At 45.2% G+C, this 13,054-nt stretch overlaps 1 protein-coding gene across 6 annotated transcripts in view; it reads right to left on the bottom strand.

Moving 5' to 3' along the window:
• Window positions 1–13,054, bottom strand: part of Gpm6b (glycoprotein M6B) — a 153,701-nt gene that overhangs the window by 44,302 nt on the left and 96,345 nt on the right. For 2 of the 6 annotated variants that reach the window (XM_021249126.2, XM_004870991.3), the window contains exon 1: window positions 10,081–10,105. The exons of 3 other annotated variants lie outside the window; for them this stretch is intronic. In XM_021249126.2, coding sequence (XP_021104785.2) covers window positions 10,081–10,090 — 10 coding nt within the window. In that variant the 5' untranslated portion in view covers window positions 10,091–10,105. Of the gene's footprint in view, window positions 1–10,080; window positions 10,191–11,132; window positions 11,207–13,054 lie in introns of those variants that run through there. One more of the 6 variants, XM_087193734.1, reaches the window with a different exon arrangement.

Here is a 13,054-nt window from a genome sequence, read left to right as displayed (position 1 = left end):
AATCATCAAGAAGGGATGTTTGCACATTTCTTCGAACTACTAATTTGGTTGCAATTTTCATGTTTCATCGAACATTTATGTAACATGCAGAATGCTCTGGCATGATCCTTCCCTGCTGTCCCTCAAAGGAAATAAATGCTCTGGGCAATGATGCCAGAACCCAGGAACCTCACTTCATAGTCAAGTGTAAAAACCTCTCACACCTACGTGAATGAATTTGAAATAAACCATTTCAAATTTTTGTTGAACAACTATTTTCACATTACTTCTACTGGTAGCAGCAAATATCTGGGCCTTCTCTTTCTTTGGAGAAAACAGAATTAAACAGAGCAAGAATCTCTCTTTCTCAATACCAGGGAATGAACTCAGGGCCTTTGCAATGAGCTGCTTTCCAGCCCTTTTTTATACTGAGATAAGGCTGGGCTCAAACTTGTAATCCTCCTGTTTCAGCCTCCCGGTGCTAGGATTACAGGCATGTACTATCCCGTCCAGCTAAGAATTCTTAAGTAATATATCTAAGGCCCCAAATATACTTTTTATAAAATAGAAATACCCAAAATGTTAGTAATTTCATGCTATTTAAAATATTGCCTAACTTATAAAACACAGAAGCTAGAAACAGAGAAGAGAGCCAAAAGTTTAGAATATGACTGCTTAGAACTTGGCCCTTCTCATTACCAGACTTTCCCACAGCATTAGCGATTTGGCAATGCTTTTGTCCTCCATTCAGACAAATAAACGCTTTTTCATCCAAGGCAGGATTTTGGAATTTTGAAAAATGCCTTTTGATTTCATGCTCTTATTACTCTTTCTTGATGTTCTTCCTCCCTCCATACGTCCTACACGCCTGCCTTACTGTCCTTCATGGGAAATGATGCTGCACACAGCTCCGAACTGAAGTGGCAAATGGAAGCGGATGAGGTACAGGCTGTAAAGCCCTTGAGCACAAGGTGTCGCCCTTAGTATTTCTCTCACAGTGCCGGTGGTTCCTAAAGAGGCCACTGGGCCAAGCTGGCCAACATCAGTAACTCCAAGCACATGCCTTGTCTCTTTCAGACCAACGCTTCCCACCCTAATCAGCTGTTTATTTGATGACAGGCAGTGTCCTCATTAGGAGCCTCAGCAGCTGCCAAAACAGCGATTGTTGAGTTTGGCGGGACCCACCTTGAGGTGTGATGAGCCTCTCTCTCTCCTGGCGAAAAACCCCTCCACTAGACCTCATTGCCAAAAAGAGAGGAAGTTCGGTGGCCTTGGGCCACGGGGTCATGTGATGGATGCAGGTACAGCAAGAAAAGCTTCACCTACCGGGCTGAGAAATGGGCACACTGTGCCATGAGGGGGCGAGCTCGTCTTCCTCACTGGTGGGGACCACGTGTGTTTGCCTCAAGCCACGGTCAGCACTGCTGCCTCTCTCCCTCCCATCTCTTGTATCAGGTGAGCTCAACCTTGGCACGAGTGGTTTGGGGCTGGATCTTCTCGGCTGTGAGGGCCGCCTGGCTATTGTAGGGTGTTCCGCACCGTCCTTGGCCTCTCCTCATTCCATGCCAATTATCACTACCCCAGTTCCCACAACTAAACACATGGCCAAATGTGTCCCGGAAGTGCAATCACCTCCAGTTGAAAACCACTGACTTAGATCTCTCTACTTCCCTGTCGTTTCCTTTGGGTATGGTGACATTCTCTCAACCAATGGCTCTTAAGCCTGGCTGCACCCTGCAATCAGCTGCCAAGTCCTGACAGTACTAAGGCTGGGTGCCACCCAGAGTGTAACTGGAGAGAAAGGGGTGTGCGGTGGGCCTGAGAGCTGTGACACCTCCCCAGGTACCTGCACTATGCAGGCAGCTGCTGCAAGCAGCAGGGACACAAAACACAAAACACGTGCTGTGATGAGAGTGACACAACCAGAGCTATTTTAGGAAAAGTGTACAGTGGGCAATTGGACAGATGGATAGGAGACCACAGCGGCGAGAGTCAGGGTGACCACACTGGACAGAGGAAGATGCAGAAACTCGCCACTCAGCTGGGGCAGAAATAAAAACCTGAGCATCAAGGTGAGGGACTGGACGTTCAGGGTTGATGCCCAGACTTTCAGCTTGGATCCCTAGAAGGATAAAGAGTGCGGTAGGGAATATAGGGGGACCAGGTGATGTGCTGGTTTTCTTTTACAATTTTAATTAGTATCTGTTTGTGATACATAATAAATACACTCATCGTGGGGAACTGGTACCTATACATATGGCATCTTGATCCTTTTACTTCCCCTTTAGGCTGCCGTGACAAAGTAGCATAAACTGGGGGCTTTGAACAACAGAGATGGGTCCCTCACCATTCTGGAGGCTAGAAGTCCAAACCCAAGGTATGAGAAGGCCACCTTTTTTCTGAAGAGACCTAGGGGAGGATCCCTTCTTACCTCTTCCAGCTTCTGGTGGCAGTAAGCAACCCTTGGCATCCTATGGTGCCCTCTTGTGTCTACCTCTGTGTCTCTTCCCATAAGGACACCAATCATACTGGACCAGGGCCTACTCTGATCAAATATGGCCCCATCCCTACTTGATTATGTCTGCAAAGACCCCGTTTCCAAACAAAAGACCCATTCACAGGAAGTAGGGGTTAGGATGTCAACATATTTGGGGACAGGGAGCAATCACAATTCAATACCCTCTGGGTGAGAAAAACTATCACATGTGGAAGCTATGCAGGCCACATCTATGCAGCTTCTCAAGCTGGGGAGAGTTTGGAGATGAAGACGTGGGCGTCACCAGTAGAGAAAAACCAATTACTGAAGAAGAAGGTATACAGAGAAGAAAATCTTGTGGGTGCCATTAATTCCAGGGGGCGCCCATGGAAGAGCCATCCTCAAAGGATGCAGAGGATCCCAGAGAAGACCCAGGACAGAGCCTGTCGCAGAGGAGGAGGGAATTTTAATAAGGAGGGGGTATTCCACACTCAAGGCAGCCCGAAGGAGAGGACCTGGCAAGAAGCACTGAAATGGAAAATTCCAATTTCCTTGCCAGCGTCAGCACAGGGACCGGAATGGTAAGCAGTTTATAGAGGGGCTGCGCAAAGGGCTGGGAAGGGAAGAGGAGGAAGCCAGCACAGCCCACTTGCTAAAGAAATGTGGGAGCAAGAGAGGGGGAGGTGAGAAGAAGATGCAGGCAGATGAAAGAGGCAGCCACAGTCAGGAAGAGAGTACCCCCGAATGTTCTATGTTGAAAGGCAGTGGTGAGAGAGATCTAAGATGCCAGTGGGGTGGATACATGACTTGAGATGAGAGCAGAGGCTGGTGGCCAGCAGCGGGTGTCAAGAGGGGACATGTCCCCCTCTGAAATGGAAGGGAGGAAAAGCAAGTAGAGGGCAAAGTCTTCCCAACTCCAACCTGTCACCTTAGAAGAGGTAGTAGTGACAGGCAGGTTGCCGAGAGGACGCTGCCTGAGCTCCACATCACAGCCCTCGGAGGGAGGGTCACCAGTCCCATTTTTGGGTGACACAACGGCAGTAGAACGGTGTCAGCCTTAGCAAGGCAGGCAGCTTGGCCTCAGTCTGGGTTGCTCTGCACCTAAAGAGGACTGAGTTTTCAGGGGATCAGACACCCCAGGGAGAGAGAGACACAATGCGTTTGTGTATGCATCAGCAGCCCAGGGAACGAACTCCAACATGATGCCACCACACCTAATAAAATCAAACAGAAAGAGAGCAGGAGCAGATGATGATGGGTCTTTTAAGTGCTTTGGATAAGGGAAAGTTTCCAAGTTTCTGCCTGTGTACACAGGCGAATGTCAGGAGATGGACAGTTGATGACCTGACAGTCACCTTCATGCTTAATTAACGCATCCCATGGGCTGCTCAGAGTGCTCATTAAGAGCGTGCACTGTCGATGAGCTCTTCCTGCGAGAGCTCCCAATTAACTTGCCTGCCCAGCATGCACTGGGTCAAGGTGACAAGGGCAGGCCTCATGACCCCCTCTTTGTCATCTCTGAACCTCAGCTACCGGGATCTGGTACTGTTTCTGGAATGCTCTATTTCACATCACTGAAGCCCACAGGGACTGGGGGATTCTCTCACCCAGAGAGGCAGTGGCCCGACTACACAGCTGGGGACCCTGAGCGCTCTGCTGGAGACTTTCCTTACGTCATCTGCCCACCCCACTGCTTCTCCCGATTCTGGACACTAGCTTTCTCCGGCTGCCTCAAGATGACTTGTCTGTCTTCACCTGTCCGCCACTCAAGTCGCAGGCAACATCTTGGACTAACCCTAAACTTCAACAGTGTCCCCCTCCCAAGAAAGGCTGCCCCTAGTTGGTGGATCTCAATATCTTTGGCTTGCTTTAAGAAGGCACACGTTTTCAAATTCAAGATTAAACTATAAGACATCCAGGCTATAAAACTTCTCACAATAAACCAGGTGTGGTGGTGCCTGCCTGTAATCCCAGCACTCTGGGAGGCTGAGGCAGGTGGAAGACAAGTTTGAGCCTTGCCTGGGCAACTCAGTGGCTTATGGAAACCCTACCTCACAATAAGAAATAAAAGGAGGGGCCGGGCATGTAGCTTAGTGCGAAGCCCTGGCTTCAGTCCCCAGTACCTTCCCCCTAAAAGTAAAATCAAAACACTTGAGTGGTTATGTGCAGCATTTCCATTGTTCTGGTTAGAATAACACACATGTACCAGCTACAAAATACAAATTACACAATCTCAGCGAGCCCACATATACATTAAATACACTCATGTTTTCATCTAAAACATGTACCGCACAAGATAGGCTTGATCAGTAAGATCTATGCTAATGATTTAAACTAATTTAAAATTCAATCATTCTTTACTTAGAGTGATGCTAAGTGGAAAGCAAAAATACCCTGACAAGTCAAGAGAGAAACTAGAGAAGAAAGGGAAAAGCTTTGTGTGTCGAACAGCACTGTTTTGCTAACTTTAGAACAAGTAGCCTGCATTTTCATTCTGCACCAGGCTCCGCAGGCTGTGTAGAGAGGGTAACAGGTGCCCTCCCTTACTGGTATGACTGCAATTCATAAATTTACCCATGTTGTAGCGCAAGGCAGGCGAATGCTCATGGTCCAATAGATGGTGAGTAAAAGGACATGGGAGCGCTCAATAGAAACAAGCACACAGAGAAATGCTTTACTACAGCTCCAAAGAAATGGGCTTATTTAGGATCAAGCCTTGTTCAGACACTTAGACTCTCCAAAAACTGTTGAGACTGAAATGTGAAGGTCTGGCTTCTCTTCTCGGCTCTATCTCACTTGCCAGTGACAGGGTCTTGGGCAACTCCCATCCAAGACCTTGTCTTCCCATCTTAAGAAGACTGGACAAGCTGGGTGTGGTGGTGCATGACTGGAATCTTAGCACTCTGGCTAGATGAGGCAGGAAAGATTGCAAGTTGGAGCCCAGACTGGGCCACTTAGCAACTTAGTGAGATCCCTAATTATATTCTAAATTAAAAATAAAAAAGGGACTAAGGATGTAGCTCAGTACAAAGGCCCTGAGTTCAACCGGTACCACAACAAAGGTGTGGGGGAGGGGGAGGAAGGGGTGGGAGAAAGGGAAAAGAAGGGAAAGGAAAAGAGGAAGGAAGGAAGGGAGGGAGGGAGGAAGACAATGAATGACCAGACAAGATGCTTTGTGAAGCCTGTCCTGGCTCCAAGGTCCAGCAGGCCCTTAGTGACCATCAAGAGGGGTGGTCATAAGGAAGAAAGAAGCATCAGGTCCAGAACGCTGTAACCAAAGTCATCTGCTCACATGCAGGTTAGCTTGTTTTTTCACTGGCTCTTTCTGACATCTTAGCACCCTGGGATGGACTCTCCTAAGCTCTGGGAGTTCTGTGGAGTAAGATACTAGAACCTTTCTCTGAAAGTATGTGACAATTAGAAGCTCTGTCACCTCTAGAGCATCATCAGATTCACAAAAAGTCCCCAAGCCCGCTATCGTTGCTTCTTCCTCGGCCCACGCCAGTGTTCCCTAAAAATCTGTGGATGATGCTGAGATCCACACAGCAGATGACAGGTTCCCGCTTACACAGCCCATACCTTGTGATGGGTTGTGTAGTTTCTCCTACAATTGTACGCTCAGAATTTCTACATGATGAACGAACTGCTCAATCTATTTTTAGGATAGGTGTGTTGGTGAGTTTCTGTTGCTGTAATGACATAGCTGAAATAATCAACTTATAGAGAGAAAGTTTGATTTGGGCTCCCAGCTTTGGAGGCTCCAGTGCACAATTATTGGCCTCACTCTTTCAGGGGCATCTCTGGCAAGTCAGCACATCACGGTGGGAGCATGGGGCAGAGCAAAATTGCTCACGTCATGGCCAGGAAGCAAAGGAGAGACAGAGGAAAGGGTTGGAGTCCCACAGTCCACACTGAGGGGCATCTCCAGTGACCTAAGGGCTTGCCACTCTATGCCACCTCCTAAAGGTGTCAGCACCTCCCAACAGTGTCACCCTTGGGACCTAACCTTTAACACACAGGCCTCCAGGGGACAGTCAACATCCAAACTACCACAACGGGACTACAAGATCAGTGTCTTAGCCACTTTCTCCACTGCTGGGACAAAATACCAGGCACCCACAACTTAGGGAAGGAGAGGTTTATTTTTAGCTCACATTTCAGTGCATGGTAAGTTGGCTTCAAGGCAGGAAGGTATGGCAGAGGGGCATGGTGGAGGATGGCTGCTCACAGCATGGCGGACAGGAAGCAGAGAGAGGCACAGAGAGTGAAGGGAGGAACGAGGAAGGGCAATAAACCCTAACAGTGAGGAATGCTATTGTCTATGCTTACCTCACAAAGCATTTGATGAAATCCTTTCTATATTTTGGGGCATTAGTTCAACGGTAGCAACATACTAGTATACTCTAAGATTCATGCTCATGTAGTGCTTTTAACCAACACACCATTTATTATACACTCAAGGGGAGTCAGAATGTGCCACTGCACACTTAGAATGGCTACTAAATGATGGCTGTTGATCCAGAGGGGAAGGTTTCTTGTTCTTCTCTATCAGTCTTTGTCCTCAATCTATGCCATGAAGGTAACAATGTCACCTAGGGCCCTGAGATGGCAGGTTACACATATACCTTCATTTTACCACCTAGGCATTTAAGATGAAGGCACTGGGGTCAAACAATCTAGAATTTTTTTTCACAAAAATACTACAAGAAAGACTTTTTTCAATTGTTCTGATTCTCTGGTTTCATTCACAATAAATGTTGTGTACACAGAAGCCCAAAGCAGGACGAAAATTTTAAAACCACCTAGCTCTCTTTTTCTAGCCTGTAATCAAGAAGGGCAGGACTAAAGAATTCATTTCTTTTGATTCACAGCCAAACATGCTCTTGTTTTTACCTAATGCATAGTTAGCAAAGCAAATATTTAGGATAAGGCTCAGATGCCAAATGTACAACACATATACTAGGCAGAGACGATTCTTTTTACAAATATGCATTGCATCATTGCAAGAGCACGTTCACGGGTTTTGACAAAATACCTTTTAACTGGACTGAGACAGCATAAGGGAGAAGACAACGTAAATCTTTGGAAATCGATACCTGTTAGCATCAATGTATCTTTTGAATGAAAAGCCGCTGATATACCGTGCCATAGGATTAAGTGAGCTAATGCACGCCACAGGTTCTGCAGAAGCCCTAAGAACACTCAATAAAAAGTAGTTGCTGTGATTAATAGGTGAGACCAGAGCGGGATTTGAAATGCTTTTTCACGAAGGCAATAAAGCTCCAGGACCGAGTTCGTCAACCTGCCTCAGCAGAGTGTAATGGATGGATGATGGTCACCTGCTCCACCCATTCCCAGGGGAGAACCTCGGAGTATGGCAATTCCCAGCTCCCAAGCTGAGATCCCACTTAGGAAAAGCATATCAAAGTGGAAAGCTGTGGCAGCTGTGTACACTCAGAGCAAATGCATGTGTTTATAAAAATAAAAAGGAAAATCGGTGAACACCTCCACACTTCATTATGAGCAACAAATTATTGGGAACGCTTATCAATAGCTATAGCAGAAAAGTACAATTTGTTCAATGGCTCAGAATGGCTGCTTTGGGTGAATACAAAATGTCTCTGAGCACTTACAATGATAAAGCATTAAAAGAGTCTAAGCTGTTCCTCTTATCCTATTGCCAAAGAAAAAAATGATTAATGTTAGGGATAACAGAGAACAAAAAGCAAACTCTTGAGCTGGGCTAATTTCTCAAATCCCAAAACCAAATATGAGCTTGTAGCTTTTTTTAAAAGCATCTGATCCTAAAGACTGACATATAAAAATAAATTGGACATGGCAGTGTGATATAAAATGGAAATCAAATATATTTAGAAAATTTAAACAGTCTTATTTCTAATTGGTCATCCTGACAATTAGCTTGTTCAAAATATCAAATAGCTCATTTGAAGACTTTGCCGTGTATCCTCAGCTGCTTTGTCAGTTTCACGGATGAAAGTGACAGGTAGTTCAAATGGTTGATCAGTCCACACGTCAATTATGTAATATATTTATTCCTTTTTAAAAAGCAATTTGATTATGTTTCACGAATGAAAGAAAGTGTTAAAAAAGAAATGAGGTCGAAATTTCAAACCTGTTAACATTGTACTTGTCTTCAAATATTTGGTAGGGGACCAGAGAAATTATTTCACAGAAACAATTACTCATGATGGTTTCTACCACTGTGAATAAAAAGCAGATAATCAGTATGGTAAATGTGCCTCAGGTAAGCTGTCCTGTTCTCAGTGTGAAACACCTGCTTAAAATGGTAGCGTTTCAACTTCTCAGCCAGGGGATTTCCATTCCCTTCTCTCCCTCCTGTGCCATCAAAACTCCGGATATCTCATTATTACTTGATAAAGCATATTAAAATTCACAGTCAGAAGTACACGGGAGGTGATGAAGGCTAGTTCTCTCCTTCTGAATACCTGTAATTTACTACTAGGATACCTAAGGCTAGTTCTAAGTATTTTAACTCTAAATCACTTATTTGTTTCCTTCATGCACATTCATCAAGTGCCAGCCATGTCCCAGGTACTGTAGATGTAAAAAGAGGACGGAGACTGCTTCTCATCGGGGAGCCAAGAGATACAGATACCCGCTTGTTCTGCAATTATTTACCCATTTATTTGGGCGAGGAGCACTGGCATGGCAGCTGGAACCACAGAGGACCTCGTCAAACTGGACAGTCCACGGTGCTGGGTCCACATCTCACTCGTTTGCCAGTGCAGGCCCAGCATATAGCCAGGGGCAGCTATAATTGCTGTTGCTGAGTGACGAGTATAGCCTGGTCCTCAGCCTCCCTAAGCTCACACAGACCTCGGAAGGGTAGCTGGATGCATGGGGACAGGAACACAGCAGAACCTAACTCTGGGCAAGAATGGCAGAGAAGGGCCGGGGAAGGGGAAGTGGAAAGTCTCACAGAAGAAAGACTATCTTAAGTGGGTACCTCAGGGACAAAGATAGTTTTCTCTTTCTTTCTCTCTCGGCTACTTTTGGAAATGTTACACAATTTCTCCATTAATACTGGTCTCCAGTGTAAAATCTAGTTGCTTAAGATTTGCTATATATATATATATATATATATATATATTAGAAAATGGAGAAATACTTGATTACTGCTGGATGTGAGAAATGCTCCACAAGATGTCTGCAGTAGCTTCCAGCTTCCTGAGCTACAAGCAGAGCAGCAGCTTAGCAGCCAAAGCTGACTCAGAAAGAAACACAAGATGTTATGTAGAATAATGTGGCTCTTACACTCTCTGATCTTACATCACCTACTGAGATTAAACGCACAGACGGACAAAGTATGTCAACCATTGCTTCGTGATCCTGGGAGATGAGTCTTGGGCTTTCAGCCAGTGATGACTTTCAGTCACCAACACAGGTGGCTGATCTGCTTCTTCACTATGATACCCTTGACCTGCTATGACTTCAATCAGAAAAAAACAATTAATGCTGCAGACTATTACTCTAATGCTAAAGTACACTTACCATATCAGTGAACAGACCCCCCAAATAGAAGACTCCAGACCTGAATTTAAGGAAGAAACACATCAATATAAACAGGTTCAATCATTTAATACCTGTGTGCATCCAGGTACATGAGTTTCTTCTTTGTAGAGGTCAATGAATGAGCTCTAACCCCGTTTTCCATCGAATGAGGTCACACGGGTATAAATACAGCTACGCATTGCTTAAGAAAGGGGATACATTCGAAGACATGCATAGTTAGGCGGTTTCTCTGTTGGTTGAACATCATTAAATTTCCTTATGCAAACTAAGAAGGCAACATCACTAGGCTTCATAGTCTTACAGGACCATGGAGATGGTGCATGCAGTCCATGGAAAGAAATGCCATCACGCGCTCCTGGATTATAACTTCCCATTTACAGTGCAAACATTTATCATACTTTAGCTTTTCAGAATTTATAATCAAAGAAACAAAGATGCTAGGTTTAACTTTTTAAAACAGCCTAACATTAGAGAGTATTGTAATAAAGACATTGTATGTTTTCACTTCACACCTAAAGCAAATTACTATCAATATCTACCAAGGACTCGACACAAACCTGGAATCCAATTAACATTCATTTTCCTAGCTTCTGACAGTTCACCTTTGTGTATGACACAGAATATACCACATGCACACATGGCAAATATACAAATTGCCTCCAATGAGTCAAGTGAAATTTCAATTTGGAAGCAGTTTTGCTGGTTTTAATGGCTGTTTGCCAATGTGTGCATTATTCTTCAGTTATAAAATTCACACATTTAAAAAGCTAACAGAGCTAAAATGTGCCCACAAGGAATTAAATCAATTCACTTTCCTGCATAAAAATCAGCCACTCAGAGAAGGAAGGAAAATATGTTTTTCCTATCATTGAACAAAGGAGCCCACGTCCAAAACTATCTTCTCATTGTACAGATTCTGGTTAAGTTGACCCCAGAAAAATAAAGTCTACAGTGGAAAAATGTAGCTACATATCTAATTATCCAGTGAGAAAGCCAACTGGATATGCCGAAGATGTAAATAAACACAACTCAACAGTAGTAAACCACAGCCAGACATGGCTGTAGTGGGCACCCCTTCCATCCTGGCCACAGCGTTGTAAAGTTGTCAGTGCCATTTCAAAACCTTGATTTCTCTTTCTTGGCTATGCCTTCTCTAGGAGGTGGCAGCCCAGCTTCACTCTCCTGTGCCTGCCCGATGCCTTGCTTAACTTCCCTAGCCCGGGCTTATTTATTCATTTGAAGCACACAGCCTTCCTTGAAGGGGGCTGGTGGAGTCCTCCTCTCCTAGGATGCGGCTGTGCAGCAAAGATGAAGAGGCAGTGCCTGGGGGAGGGCACCGCATACTCATGAGAACCCACTCAACTCTGCGCAGCCTGCAAACCCGAGGGGCTTCACGGGTGACCGGAGCTGCCTCCCTATTTATCCCTTTCTCCCTGCACAAAAACAAACCATGACCCTCATAATACCCCCTTTGCCTCCCTCTATCATCATTCATATCTCAGCTATGACAGGCCTAAAAAAGACGCTGACGGGAAATGTGCCTCGAATTAGCATACCCCCCCCCCCCGGGCCACACAATAGAGGCTTTTTAAGCTTCTGCTTTTAAAAAGCAAGGGAGAGGGGGAGGGGAGGGGCAAGCAAGGCTGCTCTTAGCAACAGTGTCTGAAATTCAGTGATGTTTCTCCCTCAAAGCGCCTTCCTTGGTTTTTAATTTGCTTAAAGTAAGCCTCCTCTTAAATGGTTGGAAAACTTGTTGGAAAGTATTTATTGAGCCACTGTGTAATAAACAGCCCCCCCTCTTGTCATTAAATTGCGATTAAGTTCTTTGATTAAAAAAATGAGCAGAAACCCTTAACCCTTCCTCCAATCCTGCTATGGAGCATAGTATCCCCTTTCCTCCTGAAGAAACGAACAAAATGAAGAGGTCCAATGATGGTAAATACTTATTAAGGGCATATGCTCTGAGGGGACACCCTCGCCTCACTTACTTGTTTCTCATCTCTACAAATAAAGGGGGAAAATTAAGGAAAAAGTGGAAGGCCACAAGGATGCTTTATCCTGAGACTTGCCTACCAGCTGTAAAACGCGAGCAATCACTTTCTGAGACTGGCACATTTGAAAGGTCATGAAAACAACCTCAAATTAATAAATCTCTAAGAGGCTGGCAAAGGAAATTCATGTCCTCTGCCACTAAATATTAATTCTGCCAAGAATAGAGTCTCCATTTGAGAAGAAATGAAGATTTAGCTCAGAAGGAATTCTTTGGAAGCACTCTGAGCTTTTAAGCAGCCACTGGAAGCCATCAGGGATGCTTAAAATGTCACCGTTCTTCACGAAGGCTCCAGTTTCTCCATTACTGCCCAGGGTCATGGAGCTTCCAGACCCCCGAGATGAGGCCAGCAAAATTTTGGGTTGGAGCACTCTCTCCTGAGGCTAAGATGGACCCACGAACCAGCTGGGGCTCAGTTTGGATCTGGAGGGTCCACACAGTCCTGCCTTTGCCTCTCCCCAAGGAGAGGAGATGGAAAATAATGGTACAAGAGAGGTCCCGTGCTTTGGGTCCTAACCATGCCCCTTGGAGAATTACTGCCTCCTCCTGCCTTTACAGGTGCCTAGACAGTGTTCTCTCTCCTCAAAGTCTGGGGCTCATCTCTACCCCTGTCCCTCACACTGGGACTGATGTATACCACTGAGATCCAGGCTCTAGTCACTGATCCTGGCTCAGGCTCCATCTTTTTGTTTTCTCTAATTTACCCTCAAGCCCTAGTTCTTGTCCACAGCAGTACTCTGGCCCTTTCTCTGTTAACTGATATTACATTGGCCTGGATCATCACTTCAGTTGGGTCTCTCCTAATTCCAAGTCTTCTACTCATCAAAGCCCTACTTAAAAACTGCTGGTTAAAAATGACTATTTCATTCTACCAATGTGATCTATAGATTAAAGGCAGTCAAGTCACCTTAGCAAATTTCAAGACTCACTCTAAAGCTCCATTAATGATGGCAGAGTGGTATTGACCCAAGAACACACATGGCTTAGACCAGAAT

Source organism: Heterocephalus glaber, unplaced genomic scaffold, assembly GCF_053883595.1.
Source record: "Heterocephalus glaber isolate CG9 unplaced genomic scaffold, H.glaber_assembly_v1.0 deba00001594, whole genome shotgun sequence".
Taxonomy (NCBI): Eukaryota; Metazoa; Chordata; class Mammalia; order Rodentia; family Bathyergidae; genus Heterocephalus; species Heterocephalus glaber.
The sequence above is the reverse complement of the archived record's forward strand: the minus strand, read 5'-3'. Positions and strand labels throughout refer to the sequence as shown.